This window comes from Triticum dicoccoides, chromosome 1B (genome assembly GCF_002162155.2).
Source record: "Triticum dicoccoides isolate Atlit2015 ecotype Zavitan chromosome 1B, WEW_v2.0, whole genome shotgun sequence".
In the NCBI taxonomy this organism is placed as follows: domain Eukaryota; kingdom Viridiplantae; phylum Streptophyta; class Magnoliopsida; order Poales; family Poaceae; genus Triticum; species Triticum dicoccoides.
In genome coordinates, this window is record NC_041381.1 from 556363367 (window position 1) to 556382864 (window position 19498).

Consider the following 19498-nt stretch of genomic DNA (forward strand, 5'->3'; position numbering starts at 1 on the left):
AAGAGGTGTTTTTCCTTTTTGACAAACTCAACTTACTAGCAAAACCTACACAGCTACGTGCAGGAATTTGCATCAAAGACAGCATATAATCTCAGCGAAATTCTGAAAGTTCAGGGTTTCCAAACACGGCCCAAAACAGTGAGATCGAGCACATGAATCTAAGGGAGTACTTTTTGCCGGGTATTGAATGTGCCCGACTGCCCGGTACCCCTTTTCCCTGCGTCGAATAAGTGTACTGGCGTACTTGAAAACGATGACGATGGAGCGAGACACCTCTAGGGGCGCAGTAGCTGTGGCACCAGCTGCTAGCCGCTACTACTAGGTTGGGCCTGGGTACGCTTAACTCGGGCGCGCCCAGGAGTTCGTTCATGACCGGCCCCTACGCACGCACGCACGTGTAGTGCTCGGATGGGAGGCAAGGACACGCGGTGACACGGTCCATGCGTCCGTCCGAGACAGCCCACCCCACTACACCTCACCATCGACTCACCACCGACCTCTCGATCAGCCAGAATGTATGGATGTGTGCATGTATGTATGTATGCCACTTCGTTTTGCCTTTGCCTTGCCTTGAATTTCATGCGTGATACTTTGTGCCTGCACGCTTATCCTGATATGCATGCACACAGAAGAGCCAGGCATGACCAGCTGCCACGAGTCCATGACCAATTTCGCTGCAAACGTGAGAGAGGTGTGCATGCACTCTAGAATGTGGGAGCATATGTCACATGCGCAACCTCATCTCACAAAAGCAGGAATCTTATGGCGTCCAACAGGAAGGAAAACAAACGGTATCCACCCCAAAATGCCCAACAAAAAGGATGGAAGAAGCAGCGGTGCATGTGCTGCATCATCGTCGCCCATGCATATCATATCTTCCAAATTGAGACAAGATGATCGACCATTCCTTCAACGTTGGACAACTAGCATGCCTGCATGCATGAATATGGAAGGCTCTGGGCTGGTAGGATCATGCACGTCTTACCACTTTTATATAAGCTCTAAGGGCATCCTCAAAGTGAAACCTTCAGCAACCGTCCGGACTGCGGGGCCCAAACGTATTTATCCAGTCAATGCGGGCCTATATTAGTCTGCAAAGCTGACATATTTTCTCGAGCAAATCCGAGACAAACTGAAGGGGAGGGGGGCTTTGCGGAAGTTCGGACAGTAGCCACGTAGGACTCCGACACCCCGGCCCACCCAAAACCCCTCCTAGACCCTGTGCCTCCATCCTCCCATTTTCTGTCCTTTAGTTTTCTCTCTCTTGCCTTCGCCGCCGATCCACCACCCCAGCCGGCACATCACACCTCTATCGGAACTCGACAAGTCCGTCACCTCTAACACTACACCTAGGCTCCACGCCACTTCTCCTCCATCGTCGTTTCACACCTCTCATCCGACCGCCGCGCACGTACCATCCACTCATACGATTCTCACCATGCACGACAACTGTTTGATGAATTGCCCGAGCTAAATTTGTTTGTTCCTTCTTCTTTGAAGCAATGAATTCGAATATGGAGTACATATACGAGCACTATGTTGAGTCGTCCGACGATTCGTTTGACGAGGAGGATTACACGGATGACACGACGATGATGCATGCGGTGCTTGGAGAAGCGAAGAGTGCAGAGGAACATGTCCATAATTTCAAGGGATCGATCAAGGGTCATCGAGTGCTAAAATGCAACAGGGCGCACGGCTAATTGACACTGATGGACGACTACTTTGCCCCCGATGCCCTCTTCGCCGACAATTTTTGTTGGCGCTTTTAAATGCGCAAAAATGTCTTCGATCGTATCTACCATGGCGTCGGTTCTTTTGATGACTACTTCATCTTGAAGAAGGACGCCGTGGGAAGGATTGGGTTCTATGGTTACTAGAAGTGCACGACCGCACTGGGGATGCTTGCATATGGCACGACCGCTGATTTGTGGGACAAGTACCTATGGATGTCGAAGAGTACATGCAGACATGTTGATGGAGCGAAATCCCATCAGATCCCTTAGTAGGGGTCCAAGCGCAGCTGGAAGTCATGGATCGGAGGTCACACGAGGGGTTTATCTAGGTTCAGACCTCCAGAGAGTACTACCCTAGATCCTGCTGATTTTGTTGATTCATAATGGAGGGATACCTCGTGCGAGGGGTTACAATGGTGTATGAGATTGCTACCGAGAGTTTTCCTATCTGTAGATAGATGATCGATTAGTACCCTAGACCTCCATTTATATAGGCAGGAGAGGTCAGGGTTTACATGGCAAATACGATCTGGGGCGTTGCCGCCCTCTGGTCTTGGGGACCATGGAGGTCGTCTTCACCTCCTAGGGTTTGCTCCATGCTTTGGGCCTAGTGGGCCCCTTGAAGTAGACGAGGCCGGGCTCCTTGGCATTAGCTACCCCCGGTACCTGACCCGTCACTAGCCTACGATAGTGGCGGAGGTCGCAGGAAGTGATTGCGGGACCTCTGGCGGGCTCCCGCACCTTGCCCGGAATTGTCTTGAGTTCGACTTGGCTGGGAGGCCAGATGATGGCCTGCCTGAGCCCCTGGTCTGTCTGGAGAGCATCTCGGTGCAGGCAGGCGGGTTCTTGTTAAGTTTCTCACGGATCCTGGGCGGTGATACCGCCGTGACTGTCGCACTAATTTCTCAGCAAAAAAGGAAATTTTCGGAACGGAGATAAACACCCATTCCACGGTGGTGGCATGGCGTTTGTATGCATCCATGGCGTAGTGAATATTTTGTTCACTTCATCTAGATGTAAATTGGTGAATTATTTGCAAATTTGTGAGCATATGAACTAATGTAAAATTTTCCGCTACAAAATCACGCAATTTGTGGTGAAAATTAGCCGTAACATATGCTTGTGGATTTGTGGAAATTTAGGATGAATTTTGTTAGGGCATGTACAATGGTTGATAAGATAGTCTTATCTTAAATCTTGCATGTAATTTAGAGATGACAAAAAACAATGTCTACAATGGGTCATCTCTTAGCCTTATCTTCAATCACTAGCCATTCCTAAAAATGTGATGAGACATATTGTGCTAAGAGATCATCTCTTATCTTCTCTTAAATAAGAGAAGACAAGCCTTTTTTTACGAGTTCTCTCTCCTCCACCTCATTATTTATCCTACATGACACTCCTAAGATAGCACCATTGTACACGCCCTTATCTGCGTATGATGAAGACGTACTTAACGTATCACACATGGTTTATAGTCGAAAATCGTGTGCGATGAAAGATCATGGGTATAATCATGGAGAATACATGTAATGTCCTAAATATCAAATGATGCGAAAAAATGCCCAAAAAATGGCATATAGCTTAATATGTTAAGGGCTAACTGAAGAAAAAGTTTCAAGGCCGCCCAACGAAGGGGCCGTTAGATCGCCTTTAAACTTGACTCGTCCCCTCTCGTAACGCTGAGTCTTCCTCCAAGATGTCCCGATTTTAAGCACGTGACATGACTGTGAATTGTTTTACTACGGCCTATCCCGGGCATTTTTTTTGCGAGTACCTATCCAGGGCATTGCCATGATTCCATGCCAAGTTTCAGGTTCTTCAAAACAGATCTCAATTTATGTAAATTTAAAATAAATAACTATGATTCCGTGGTTAACCGCCGCCACGGCACCACCTGAATGTTATTTTTTCTATAAGTTTGATCAAAATAGAGAGGGGTACTAAAGAGGACGACTGCCTTCAAACTTGCTGCTGTTCACCAGTAAAAGTGAACATAATTATCAAATGTCCGGCTCGATGGATCCATCGCTAGCTGGTCATCGATCCACATATATGACCCGAATTATCAAATGGAGCCATCGACCTTTGCAACCTAAGCACGCTACGTACACACTTGAATAGTATAATAGATAACATGTCCATAATATTCCGCATCTCCTCCCCCCTCTCGATTTTCAACGACATAGCCCAAATAAGCTGCTGACTGATTGCCTGCCAGCTGCATTATTTTGTGTACCCCTAATTTTTTATATAAACCACCACCCCTAATTAACTATATCTTCAAGCACAATAATGACATCATCTTGAGCCCTAACTTTGTTTACTTGGATGGGGAGTCAATAGAGTAGTCGCGGCCTGCCGTGCAATCATGTTAGTGACCCCCCGTAGAGCATACAGGAGGAATTAGATTTAAGGCCAGGCTCACTACCTACAGGGAAGCACTAGCTGAGTCGTTTTAACGTGGGGCCTACCTGTCTGTCCTGGAACAGCGGGGTCGAAAAGCCATCTCTTGTTTGTGGTGCTGTTAACGCGTGCATGGGAAATGGTAGCACCCCGTCCTGCAGCTCACCACAACTAAACCAGCCAGGATGGCCTGTGCCCTGTGCTGTGCTGTGTGTTGGCCACCACATGTGAACGTATGGCACTGTCCATCCATCCCTCGATCGGTAATCCACCAGCTCCAGGACAAATAAATCAGCTTCAGGGCGTACGACCTTAATTAACCCTTCTGGCTAATTAGGTTAGGGTTTGTCTAGGGCATATCTATTGCACATATGAGTAACTCAATCAAGCATAAAAATAAAAAAATAAAAAAAATACTCACACGAATCTTCGCGTAAAATCAATGGCATATGACTTAGATGTGCAATACTTATGACACATACAGATGTGCTTTAGCAAAACTGATTAGCGTACACCTCAGCCCAGGCTCATACACACCGATCTACAGGTGTAGCACCGCTCGCTCCCACGTAGCGCGTCTATATAACCGTCCCCCGCGCGAGACAGAGGGGGGATATACACAGGGCAACGCAACTGTCTGCGCGTCTGTGTGTGTGGGGAGAGACAGAGAAGCCAAGGAAAGAAAGGTGGGGAGAGAGGGAGGAAGGGAGGATCTGTATGGTCCAGGAGAGCATGGTGACCATGGAGAGCTTCTCGTTGTCTCTGGTGGCCGTGGGGTCGGCGGTCGCGGTGGTCTACCTGTGCGTGGCCGCGTGGGTGAGCTGGCCGCGCCGCGTCGGGGAGATCTTCCGGCGGCAGGGGATCGACGGGCCGCCGCCGTCCTCCTTCCTCATGGGAAACCTCTCGGAGATGCAGGCGCGGGTGCAGCAGCACGCCGTCGCGTCGGCTGAGGACGGCGCCGGCGACCTCCACAAGGGCGACGGCTTCGACGACTACTGCAAGCGGATCTTCCCCTACTTCGACAAGTGGAGGAAAGCCTACGGTATGTACTATGCCATCTCTTCTACTACTTGGTTTAATTAATCGCGCGGGAATTATACTATGCCAGCTCTGATTTGCATCGACATGCTTGCTTGATCGGTACTACTACAGTCGTGTTCATGTGTGTGCTGGTATGAACGTATTTTTTCTTGCTAGTTCGATCTGTTCGTGTACAAGTCGATCGAGCATGCGTGGAGGAAACTACCTCTCTCTCTCTCTCCGTCATGGAAGTCATGGATGGATGCATGAAACTGCACTGCTACAGGCGCATGCTTGCCCTAGCTAACTAGCAAGTTGACTTGTTGTACTGTAGAGTAAAAAATGCCGCTGGATGTTGATAAGTTGCATACATACATACATACTACTCCCTCCGTTCCTAAATATTTATTTTTCTAGAGATTTAAACAAATGGCTACATACGAAATAAAATGAGCGAATCTACACTATAAAATATGTCTATATACATCCGTATGTGATAGTTCATTTGAAATCTTTAAAAAGATAAATATTTATGAACGAATGGAGTACATACAAAACTGACACAGGCACATATGTGGGAGGAAACAATACAAGAAATTAAATACAGCAGGAGAGTTTGCCTAGTCAACATCAGAAATAGGAGCGAAATTATAAAAGAGCATAAAAAAAATGATGCGCGATAGAAGCGGTGCCTAGGAAATGAGAAGTATCGCAGTCAACAAAGGTAGCCCTGGATCGATCGATGGAAGCCTTGGAATAGAAATAATCAGTGCGGCCGTAGCACAGCTAGCTCAACAGAGTACAAATAGACAACTCTTTTTTATTTTTTGCGGGTGAACAGAGTACACAACTCGGCCGGAGGTAGTGCCGATTTCCCTCTTTTCCTGTTCAAACGGCGTCGACTTCTTAACCTGCTGAATAAGCAAGCTAGCATGCACATGTGTTGGGTGAATATAGCATGCACACGCCATGCCTTTTTTGGGACCGTTTAACCCATGGTTAAGCTACCTAGCATAATGGACTGGTCCAACCCTCTCCATGTGCTACGTGCTGATTATTGACCACTGTTTCATACTACTTACTAGTACAACTAAGCGCGAAAACTATAACGATATGGTCACCTTTTTTGCATTCTTACCCTTTAAACTTTTGGAAGGACCAAAGTATATATGTTAACGAGGGTAGTATGTTAACGAGGGTAGCTCGTGCCAGTCAGCGAAAACAACCAGACAAAAATTTCTTGTTCGTACATGAATGGACCGTTGATCAAAACGTGTTACATAGATGCACGATCTTTTGCCATTTGGCTTGTTTGTTTGGTTGGCTGCACCAACTAGCAGGGACCTGTTCGGTAATCCACCAGCTCCACGAAATATCCATGATCTGCGGAGCACCTATTTCCCCGCTCTGTAAATTTGAACTGCAGCCTGCTCCGCTCCGAAGCAGAGTTGTCGAGTGGAGGGACTCCGAACAGGCACTAAAGCAACCAGGCTTAGCTCATGCAAAAAGTGCATCCATAGCTATAGCTTAAAGGAGGAACGTGGGATTTCTCCGTTTCTGTTCATGCATGTTGCGTTAATGACAATATTAATTAAGTTGTGATTAATCAGCGCATATTTTGTCTCAAGATAAAACGAAATCAAGATAGGTTTAAACTCATAGCAGCATATATTTATTTTCAAACATTTCTTGCATCTATACATCTAGATGCAGCATCTCCAAAATACTCTATAAACTGTCCCATACAACAACCAAACACCGTCTCTCTTGCATGAGGTTCATACAGCTGTGTCCTAGTAAGTCCCAACTCATTCGGATCATAGACCCTTTTGTAGCCAGGCTAGAATTTCCTGTCCAACTTAATCAATTACACTCTTGGCTATGTCGCAGATGTGCATCATATAGGAGTATGTGCCATCAAAAGGTGCAGGTGATTTGGATTCGAGAATACTGGCTTATTTAGTTATAGTCAAAACTGCCAAATCAATACAAAGAAAGAATCCACATATATAATACCCTTTTTTATATAAAATTATAAGAGAACCTTTCCTGAATTATGTCAAGCAAACATGCCAGCATATTCTAGCTAAGCTGGTGGTACACATATATAGTACTACTACTTATCTGAGACCGCCCCCCAAGTCCCCAACCATGCATGCATGCACCTAGCTTAGCGAATTGTGCCTGTCATAAAATATCCCAGATTAAATTATCTCATTGTGTCTGTCATAAACTATTCCTGATTAAATTAAGTGATGGGCATTTGACCCCTGAATAGGTAGTTAAGACACTGAGGTAGTCAGCTAGGCTTTCCGAAAACGGCCATGTGCGTAGCCGTCCGGCGCACCGATCAAGCTAGCTAGAGAGCTCTCTCGATGGATGCTTATCCATTTTGTAAGGAGCTTTGCAGTTGTATTATGGCCCTATAATTCATCCCTAAACCAAGAGAGTAGGAGCCTACAAAAAACCAAGAGAGTAGGGAAAATCCTAAGCAAAAGCTAGCTAGTTTTCTTACGATATCGCTTCAGCTTGCGAGAAGTAATTATTTATTGTCTTCCTATATGTTTTGTTGAGTTCATGCATCCTGATAGAAACTTTGGAACAATATTTATGTCTACGCGAAGACTTCATTGCATCTTACATGGTAGTTGCTGCATAGGAATATTCTTGATTCCTCCTTGATGATGGAAATATTAAAAGCAATATTTTCATTTTGAGTGATCATACACAACGTAGGTAGACACCGACTAGAGCATTTTATAATGCAGGATATGGCAACACTACTTAACCATTCTTGTAAAGAAAAACACTACTTAACCCTCAGTTTCGTATTAGTGCCATTTGATTAGCTTGTGTGTCTTCCCATAATTTAAGTCAATGCTGCTTTTGACAAACATAAACTATAATCAATCTGATCTTCCACCCATTCGTATTAGACTATTTTTCCCCTGATAAGACCTGGCTAGTGGTACTATCAATTAATTATTCTACTCCCACCCTTTCCAAAATGTAAATCCCCCACGCGTTCACCGTTTACTTTCCCCCCAATACGACCAAGCAAGTACTCCCAGTGCAAAAGTTGAAACGTCACACATTTTTACAAAAACGCCTTTGTTATGTATAAATATTTTGTACTTTGTACCGGTATCACTTTGCAATTGCACACATCCTGGCCTCCGGTTCCAACCTTTATCGATTTCAAAATAGATATAATTTGTTGTGTGATAAATTTCTCAGTGGCCAAACCGGCACCAAAAATGAACCAACGAGAAACAAACCATGTTAATGATTATTCGAAAAAGGTTTACTTCAAATAATGAATTCCAGTTAGGAGCTGGCCCAGTGCCCGCCGGATCGCCCCCACCCTACGTCAAAGTAGCATGTCAAGCCCACATGGCGCCTATCTCCCATCGACTAGCTAGGTCGTTATAGTTTGGTGGAATTTCCCAACCTAGCAAAAGCTAGAGCTAGCTAGGGCTCGTGCAACGGATGGCAACAGAGGAGACAGGGTCGTGCATGCATGCATGTATGCTCCTGTACACTGTACTAGTACTAGTACTCCAACCATTAATTATTGATTTTTCTCTTGCACCTCTCATGCTAGGGTTCCACATGCACGGAGATGGATGCATGCCTCCCCTAAAATTAGCAGCTAGCGGATAGCCATGCCCAGTTCTATGCGTGATGCAGTTTCGATCTAGTGAAAAACAAATCTGTTTTGCTTCGTTTGACAAGTCGCTTGCTGCGATATGTATATGTATACATGGCTGGCTCTCGCTCGCACAAGCGCTCGATGGCTGCATCCTCGATCTAGCACATGCCCAATGGGTGTAGACGTACGTTCGTGGTGGTTGCTGCCTACCTGGCCAAAAGTGGCTGCCTAGCTGTGCTAGCTGCTTCTCCATCATCGATCGGTCGGCCGTACAGGCGTCGATTCCATATGCAGCATGACCAGCTAGCGCATAGCTAGCTTGGAAGACGTACGTGTGGTGTGAACTTTCCTATAACTCTCATCGGGGGCTAATTACAAAACGTTCAAGCTAGGCCAAGGGAACAGTGGTAGTTTACGGTTAAGATGAGCGAGGTTTACGTGGACCATCCACATGCATGAACCTGCAAATCAAGTCAACTACTAGTAAGTACTAACTGGCTTGTAGGGCGTGCAGATGGATGTTGTGATCAAGAAATTAAGTAGGAGTAGCTAGTACGGCGCATCGTGGATGGAACACAACTGACCGACCGCCCGCGGTGTTGTTAGAATGGCAATGGCCGGCCTGGTCAAGATTCTAATCTACTTTGATTGAGGCTACTAGTGGTGGTTAGGAAGCTACTCTGACCGACTAATCTGCTTTGATTGAAGAATCTTCGCCTTTTGGGGAGAGTGGGGGAATCTCACTGCCATGATACTACGCACGTACGTCCGGGACACTTCACTTCGATCGGACAATTAAGTAATTGCATCGAGGACGGACCTGTAGCTTTGACCGGAATTTTTATGAGGTGAGTCAGTTAGCTGGTTGTCTGCCACTATTCTGAAGATAAGCGCACCCTCACATCACATGCACGCAATAGGCTCCTCCCTTTCGAAAACATATGCCATTTTTTTCGGGCTACTCTGTATAATATAATACGTTACTACTCCCTTACATAAATATAAGAGCGTTTAGTGATCTATAAACGCTTTTATATTTTTTTATAGAGGGAGTACTTTTTTGATGGAATTATAAGACGCTACTTAAAACAACTTTTTTGCATATATTTTTCTTATCGAGTTTTATTTGACTGTGGACTTTCCAAAAGGACCAAGAACTGATGTACTCACCAAATGTACACAATATTCCCCTGATTTTTTTTTCTAAAATACACAATATTTTATATCACATGGTATGTAATGTGGAGTAATTCTTTGAGCAAAACTCATCCATTATAGAATGAACCTCTACACAATATTTCATTGCACATGCTATGAATTTTGCGGAGCCATGAACCTCCACATAAATTTCGCATTGGAACACCTGTGCTAACTGGCTGACAGTTTTTTTTTTCTTTCTATATAAGAGAACGTGCACTACTTCTGGTGTGTACGGTTTTTTCTTTTGGAGACAAGCTTCTGGTGTGTACGTCTAATGGCAAATGTATTTTGCATTACACCGAATTTCTTTTTTGAGACACACCGATATATAGTTCCACCAGGAAATAACAACCTGGCTCAACATCTGAACCTCGAAAAAAGGCCACTAAATGATGGCCCAGTAGGCCCAAAGCACTTGAGCATTCAGATCAATTTTGTTTTGTGCTTGTAGGGAGACTCACAATTTTGCCGTGTCGTGTCGTGTGTCGTGCAGGGGACACGTATCTGTACTGGCTCCGGCAGCGGCCGGCGCTGTACGTGACGGACCCGGAGCTGATCCGGGAGATCGGCCGGTGCGTGTCGCTGGACATGGGCAAGCCGACGTACCTGCAGAAGGGCCAAGAGCCCATCTTCGGAGCCGGCGTCCTCAAGACCAACGGCGCCTGCTGGGCGCGCCAGCGCAAGGTCATCGCGCCTGAGTTCTACATGGCCAAGGTTAGGAGCATGGTGGGGCTCATGGTCGCCGCGGCGCAACCGCTACTGCGTTCGTGGGAGGACTCCGTCGACGGCGCCAAGGGTGGCGTTGCGGCGGTGGACGTCGACGCCGACATCCGGAGCTTTTCCTTCGACGTCATCTCCCGGGCCTGTTTCGGAGATGACCACTCCAGGGGGAGGGAGATCTTCCTCCGGCTCAGGGCGCTGTCCGGGTTCATGTCCGAGCCCAGCGTCATCTTCACCATCCCGTCGCTGAGGTATCTGCCGACGGCGAAGAACCGGAGGATCTGGAGGCTCACGCAGGAGATCCGGTCACTGATCCTGGAGATCGCGAGGGGGCGCCGAGCAGCGATGGGGGATTCCCCGGGGCCTGACTTCCTGGGGTCCATCATCGACAACAGCGGCGACCAGCCACGGCCGGACGACTTCGTGGTGGACAACTGCAAGAACATCTACTTCGCGGGGCACGAGACGACCGCGGTCACCGCCACCTGGTGCCTCATGCTGCTCGCCGCCCATCCGGAGTGGCAGGACCGCGCGCGCGCCGAGGTGCTCGACGTCTGCGGCGGCGCCGCCGGTGCCGCAGACCCGGACTTCGACATGATCTCCAGGATGAAAACGGTGGGTATGGTTGTGCAGGAGACGCTGCGGCTGTTCCCGCCGTCGTCGTTCGTGGTGCGGGAGACGTTCCGCGACATTCGGCTGGGCCAGCTGCTCGCGCCCAAGGGCACCTACCTCTTCGTGCCGGTATCCACCATGCACCACGACGCCGCTTCTTGGGGCCCGACGGTTGACCGGTTCGACCCGGACCGGTTCAAGAACGGGGTGGCGGCGGCGTGCAAGAACCCGCAGGCGGCGTTCATGCCGTTCGGCCTCGGCGCGCGCACCTGCCTCGGTCAGAACCTCGCGATCGTCGAGGTCAAGACGCTCCTCGCCGTTATACTCGCGCGGTTTGCCATCGCGCTCTCGCCGGACTACAGGCACTCCCCGGCGTTCCGGCTAATCATCGAGCCGGAGTTCGGGCTGCGCCTCCACATACGCCGTATTGATGGTACTGCTACTCACGGTGGCTTTGTGAAGTCCAACGATGGACTAGTTAGCTAGCACATGAAAGAAAAGGAAAAAGGATGAAAAACAACGACCGGAAATCAAAATGTGGCGTGACTCTACTCATATGAGTTATGATAACCCCGAAGCAACATTTGTCAGCAACAACTGAATTAGTTGATAAGTTCCATTGTTACATTTTGGGAAAACATACTAGGTTTTAAAATGGGAAGGGAGACAATAGAGCGAAAATAATTCTAGAATTATCGTGGAAAAATATGCTTATTATTCAGTACATACGAAGAAAAAAACCCTCCCTGAGGCGCTCCTGCGGGCGCCCCCGGGAGGAACCCTAGCGTCGCCCCCTTCGCCTCAACCCCCTTCCCCGCCGCCGCCTGGGGCGTCGCCGGCCAAAGGCCGTGTGGCGTTGGCGGCGGCGGGGCGGCTCTCTCCCACATGCAGTTGGGGACTCCGCGGGGCATTCCCATCTGCCTGGTGGTGTCGGGCGTCGGGCTGGCCTTGCCTCGGCTCCTTCTCCCCCTCCCGGCGTCCCTCATTGGCGCCGCCTCCTCGCCTCCGTGGTGGATCCCTGCCCAGATCCGGTGGATGGTGGGGTTGGTGTTGGCAGCGGTGGCCGGCGGCCCAGGCATGGTGGCAGCGAGTCTTGCGGCCTTTGGGCATCGTGGAAGTGCCGGCGACGGCGAGTGCTTAGCCTGGTGGTGGCGGCGGCCGTGCACAGGAGTTGGATACCTTCGAAAGATCTGGGTGAAAACTTGTTTTCGGCTATTGCTAAGGCCGGCGGTGGCGGTGGCGCTATCTGCATCTTTTCCTTCTTGAAGGCATCACCGTGGAGAAGTTCAAGGCCACTCTCTGCTACCTTCGGGGGAAACCCTAAATCGGATGATCGGATGCGGCGGCGCTCTAGTGCCTCTCCCTCCTTTGGGGCGTCATTCTTGAAGGTACACACGTGATCGAAAGACTAGAGGACGGATTCTTTGGTGGAGCGGTGCTTCATCTCACTCATTGATGGCGGTGGATCTCAGCGGCATGGCGCTGTGGTGACTCGGTGTCCGATGCACTGGAGATGGACTCGCACAGGAGGGTGACGCGGTCTGGCGTCGTGGTGGCGTCGACGACAGCTAGACCAGGCAAGGTAGATGCAGCAATACAGTTCTGAAGATGGATTGGTGGTAGGTGGTTGCGGCGGCCTCATACCTGGCAGGCGTCCTGGTTGAGGAGTGCGCCGGACCGGTGGGTTCCCCATACCCGACAGGCGTTCTGGATGGGACCTCAAGTCTTAGATGGTAGGTTTAGCTGCTAGTCTGTTTGATATTAGGCTCAGACTATCAGCATCCTTTCATCAATTGGATAGGAGCAGCGACAGATGTTGCCTCGACGGTGGCTTTAGTCTTACTATTGTATTACTTTGTAAGATCTTGTGTGAACAATTAATAAAATGGTTGCATGCATCGTCCAGATGCAGAGGGCGGAGGTCTTCCTCCATTTCTAAAAAAAATCAATACATTATGCAGATTATGCGTGTGTGTTTTCTCTGATGCTTCATTTTTCTAAGTTCATTTATTTCCTGTTTTGTTAATTTTCTGAACCCCTTTCATTTGCATAGTTCCTGGATTGAGATTCCAAACGATTTTAAAAAGAGACTATCTAAGTCTCATTTGGATGTGATATAATTATGTCACATCTAAATGATTCTATAGGCAAATTCATTGTCTCTGTTGTGGCTGGGCTTTGTTTGTTGTTGCACAAAACAAAAGCTGTTCACAGGCTGGAGTTTGGACCACTAGTAAAAGGTTTGTAGTGATAAAAAAAAACTAGCTAAAGTCTTGTAAAAGGTCTGAACATTTTTTTTGTAGTTGTACGTTGGTCCTTTTTGAGCTGCTGTTGTTTTCTTTTCATAGCACATCATGATGTTGTTAACTTGTTATCCTATAAAAAAAGAGACATCGAACACGTGTGTTGTGTACGGGATAAAAAAATCATACATTATAATATTCATGAAAGTAAAAAAGGTTTGCAAATTTAAAAATTGCTCCGCTAACTTAATCTGCATTATGTATTTAAAAAATATTCATCATGACACTAAAAAATTGCTCAAGATTATTGCTAATTAAATGTGCACCATGTATTTAAAAAGTATTCATCATGACATTAAAAATTGCTCAAGATATCTAGAAAATGTGCATCGTGTATTTCAAAATGTCAATCTTGTATTTTCAATTCTTCACCGAATATTTAAAAATGTCCTCACACATTTACAAGTTTTAATGTTATTTAAAACATGTTTATCGCTTACTTTGAAAATGTTGAACAAGCATTTAAATTGTTTATCATTGTAGAAAAGTCATCACTTACTTAAAAATGTTTTACACGTATTAATAACTGCCAGCATGTATTAAAATTTACATTGGCAAGCATTTAAAATATGGTCAATGTTGTTTAATAAAGTTTATCATGTATCAAAAAACAGTTGAATTGACCGCATTAGCAAATGCAGTCGCATTGTATCCCTTGCAACTATATATTATGTGTGTCGTGTTGTAATTTTAGGCGGGGTGCGACCCTTGCAGTTGCATGTGGAAGGGTGGGCATGCAACTTAGACATGGTGTTTTTTACAGAAATGCCCTAAAAAAGACCTTTTTCCTGTGGCGTCATCTTAGTATGTTAATCTCTTGCGGCAAAAAAAAGGACAAGGAAATGGCAAACAAAAGGCACCACCGCCACCCTCCCCTATGGGCTATCACTGTCTAACTCAAACTCGTTTGCACACACCCACCCCCTAGTTGGGACCGCGTCGTATCCTTTAACTGTTGAAGAATTTTAAAAAAAGTGGAAAAAGGAAATCGAAATAAACAACAAGAGAGAAAAGGTGCTACCTGTTAAAAAAGTTACTGCTGTTAGTGTTTTTTTCCAACAAAAGTACCAAAAAGGTGAAATGGTGCTGGTAGTTCGCAAAAAACGCGTTAGCATTGTCGTTCAAAACTGTTTTTTGTAGCCCCCCTCCCCAAAAATGAAAAACAAACTAATCTCAATTCCTGTCGATGGTGGGCATGCAACTGGGTCGAGGCGGGGAACATTCGTGTCGAGGTTGGACATGCAACTATGTTGGGGTGAGCGGCAAGTTGCTTATCAAGGGTCAACATGCAACTATGCACGCGGTTCTCACCCGGACCCGACTCTGGGAAAACGAGCGATTAGGCAGTTCCCACTCAGCCTTGGCCCAAACTGCGTTGAGGTTCGTGCGAGCCAGGATTTGGGTGCAGCCCAAGCAACCAAACGGCCTGAAACTGCACCCCACAGGCTTGGCTGAGTGAAATGCAGCTAACCAAATAGGCCATAGGGTTCACTAGGTTTCCTTTGCCAAGTTTTTTCTATTTTTTCTATTTTTTCCAAATTTCTTTGTTTCCTCACTATTTTCTCCACTTTTCTGTTTTAATTTATTTTTCACGAGATGTCTTCGTTTCTTTCTTAGTTTTCACTAGTTTTTTTCCTTTGTTTTTTTTTGCAGTTCTTTTGTTTCTTCCTTCGTTTTCACTAGTTTTTTTCTTGCATTTTTCAGTTTTGTTCATTTTTCTTTTTTGTTTCTTTGTTTACTTTATATGTTTTAGTGCAGGTCTACTTTTCAGTACACAATGTACCTTTTCAGTGTGCACGTGGAATATTTTATTGATACACATTACACATTTTTCAAATACATGATATACTCTCTCCGTTCCTAAATGTAAGTCTTTGTAGAGATTCCACTGGATGAACTATATACAGAGCAAAATGAATGAATCCACACTTAAAATGCATCTATATACATCCGTATGTAGTTCATAGTAGAATCTCTACAAAGACTTACATTTAGGAACGGAGGGAGTACATTTTTTCATACATGTTTTAAACATTTTTTTGATTACATAGTCAACATTTTTTTAAATACATGCTTAATATTTCTGGTGGTGTTAAATATTTTTTAAAGTACATGAAAATCATTTACATTGTATAAACATTTTTTAATGCTACAGACATTTTTCAGAAATTTTAGAATAAGATGTCAAGCGAACTTTTTATTGGTACTAACATTTTTATACTACACAAACATTTTCTTACAATGTACAGTTTGTTTTTCAAAATAATTATATTCATTTTTTATGAAACCCGGGAATATTTTTCATATCAGTAACATTTTTTAAGGTACCATCATTTTTCAGTTGTGCTAAAGTTTTTGTACCGTGTTAACCTTTTTCAAATTCACGGTTTTATAGACTATTATTTCAATTGAAGTTTTAAAAATATATTCATTAAAAAGAAAAAAAATGGCATGACATCATGGCAATATCCGCATGGCCGACCCACCTCTCGCGCACGGATGGATGAAGGCGAGAGAGTGAGGGAGTGCTGCTCCTGCACTGGGATGGCCCATGTACGGAATCGCTTGAGACGATGCTGCAGTTTGTTTTGCGTCAAGCGAGACATAGATGTGCCGTGTGTATTTCAGTGCGTGCCTGTGTCTCGCTTATAGCGAGACATAGTTTAGCCTCGCCAGGGAGAGCTCGAGATTGGGCCAGCCCGGCGTGGGTGAGTCCACAGGCCATAACCCCAAGTTTTTTTTCACATATTTTTTGGTTTATTATTTTAACTTCTGTTTATACTTCCAACTATTCGAAATATATCTATTACAAAAACACTTTACATAAAAAATTTAAAAAATTAATGAAGTATTTCAAAATTGTTAAATGTGTATAGAAAAAAATGTTTCTCTTTTATACGAAAAATATAAAATGTGTATGAAAAGAGTTGATCATGTATTTCAAATTGTTAAACACGTATTTTTATGTATGAAAATTTTAATTCAATTTTTTAGAAGTTAAATGTGTATAGAAAAAATATTTATCATGTATATGAAAATGTATAAAAATAAAATACAATGTGTATTGAAAAAATGTTGATCATGTATATATAAAATATTAAACATGTACCAAAAATATTTTTGATGTATAAGATAAATATACATTGTGTATGCAAAAAAGGAGACATAAATATGTATTAAAAGATGTTGATGATCTATTAAAAATAAATAAATTTGTGTATAAATTTCCTGGTGTTTGCAAAATTGGTAGAATGTCTATGAAAAACATTTGAACAAAAAATATAAATTTGAAAAGAAATCAGATCTTTTTTAAGAAAGATATTCAGCATGTACAAAAAAATGTTTCATGTACTTGAAGAAATGTTAAATGTGCATAAAAAATGTTGTTGTTCTGTAAAAAAATAGAATGAAAAAACCTAACAAAAACAAAAAGGTGAAAACAAAGAAAATTAATGAGACCCGAGAAAGAACAAAGGAAATGAAAGAAATGGAATACCAGAGAAAATCGAGAAAGAAACAGAATACTCGAAGTATAGCAAAAACAAACAAAGAAAAGAAAAAAATAGTGAAAATCAAGAATGAAACAAAGAAACCGAAGAAATCATAAAAAAGTAGTAAAACAGGAGAAAGAAACGAAGAAAACCAATGAAAAAGAACGAGAACAAAAAACCAAATAATATTGTGAAGAAACCAAGAAAGCAAAAGAAAAAAAAAGAAAAAAGAACAAGCATAAAGAAAAAACCAAAAGAAAACCGGACTTGACCATCAATATCCTACAAGCCGAGCGAGGCGAGTGAGTGGTTGAGCCTAGCGCGCGAGCGGGGTAGGGATGAGAAGAACTGGGTCAACCCTGTTAAAACTCAAAGCGAAAACTCTTCAGGCGAGCGTACGATATGTCTCGCTATAAGCGGGATATAGTCGCAGTGCATGTTGGTAGGCATGGGCAAGCCAACGTACCTGCAGAAGGGCCAGGATCCCATTTTTCGGTGTCGGAGTGCTCAAGGCCAACAATGCTTGCTAGGTGCGGCAACGTAAGGCCATAACACCCAAATTTACATAGCCAAATTCAGGGGCATGGTGGTGCTCATAGTCACCACAGTGCAGCTGCTGTTGTGCTCCTGGGAGGCCGCCTTAGGTGGATGTAGATGCTGACATCCATAGCTTCTTCTTCGACGTCATCTTCCGAGTCTGTTTCGGAGAAAACCACTCTAGGGAAGGAAGATCTTCCTCCAGCTCAGGGTGCCATCCGAGCCTAGCATCATCTTCACCATCCCTCGTTGAGGTATCTGCCGACGATGAAGAACTAGAGGATCTGTAGGATCACGCAGGAGATGCAGTCCCTGAGATTGCGAGGGGGCGTCGGGCAATGATGGGGCATTCGTTAGGGTCCGACTTCCCGGGGTCCATCATCGACAACAGTGGCTAAATAGAAAAATAGATGCAATGTGGTGAAGTGGGGGGCGGTAGTGTTGACGCTATGTTCTGCATATCACAAATTTGTAATTTATTTAGGTATGCAAATTTAGTGAGACCTTATTTAAGATGGGTTCTAGGCCACCGCACGTATTGCCATGGCCTAGGGCAGGCCCTAAGGGGACGCTACAGTTATTCTGGTCGTCCCTGTTTGTGGTGCGGGAGAAATTCCATGACATTCATCTGGGCGAGCTGCTCGTGCCCAAGGGCACCTACCTCTTTGTGCCAGTGTCCACCATGCACCACGATGTCGCTTCTTGGGGCCCGACGGTGAACCGGTTTGACCCAGTCCGGTTCAAGAACAGCGAGGCGGCGGCGTGCAAGAATGTGCAGGCGGTGTCCATGTCGTTCGGCCTCGTCCCGCGATCCTGCCTTGGCTAGAACCTTCCGATCTTCAAGGTTAAGACGTTCCTTGCAGACATCCTCACGCAGTTTGCCTTTGCGCTCTCCTCGGACTACATGCATTCCCCGATCTTCCAGCACATCATCGAGCTGGAGTTGGGGTTGCACCTCCTTTTAAACCGTGTCGATGGTACTACTCAGGACGACTACGATTCATACATACATCTTCATGGACATCCAGACCGAATAGGGCTTTGTTAAGTCCAAGGACCCCAGTATTGACCGGACCTCTGATTGGGGATTTTTTGTCCAAAAGGACCCCCTGCCGAACGCTATTGCCAAAAAGGACTACCTGCAGACAAAATTGTCAAAAAAGACCCCCTCACTAGTGGCGGCTGATACGTCTCCGTCGTATCTATATTTTTTGATTGTTCCATGCCAATATTATTCAACTTTCATATACTTTTGGCAACTTTTTATATTATTTTTGGGACTAACATATTGATCCAGTGCCCAGTGCCAGTTCCTGTTTGTTGCATGTTTTATGTTTTGCAGAAAACCCATATCAAACAGAGTCCAAACGGGATAAAAATGGACGGAGAATTATTTTGGAATATTTGTGATTTTTGGGAAGTAAATTCAACGCGAGATGGTGCCCGAGGGGGCCAGGAGATAGGGGGCGCGCCCCAGGGAGGCAGGCGCGCCCTGGACTCTCCTAGGCCCCCGTAAGGCGGTTGACGTTCATCTTTTGCCGCAAGAAAGCTAGTTTTATGAGAAAAATCTGGGCGAACGATTCACCCCAATCGGAGTTACGGATCTCCGGATATAAAAGAAACGGTGAAGGGGCATAATCTGGGGAACGCAGAAACAGAGAGAGACAGAGAGATAGATCCAATCTCGGAGGGGCTCTCGCCCCTCCCAAGCCATGGGAGCCAAGGACCAGAGGGGAAACCCTTCTCCCATCTAGGGAGAAGGTCAAGGAAGAAGAAGAAGAAGGGGGGCTCTCTCCCCCTTGCTTCCAGTGGCGACGGAAT

General features: G+C 45.4%; 1 protein-coding gene across 1 annotated transcript; it reads left to right on the forward strand.

Moving 5' to 3' along the window:
* Positions 1–4776: 4776 nt before the first annotated feature.
* On the forward strand, positions 4777–12007 carry LOC119348712 (cytochrome P450 714D1-like). Its single transcript, XM_037616687.1, has 2 exons — positions 4777–5184; positions 10508–12007. Exons 1-2 carry the CDS (start codon positions 4860–4862, stop codon positions 11830–11832), a joined length of 1650 nt encoding a protein of 549 aa, XP_037472584.1. The 5' UTR covers positions 4777–4859; the 3' UTR covers positions 11833–12007.
* Positions 12008–19498: the final 7491 nt, after the last annotated feature.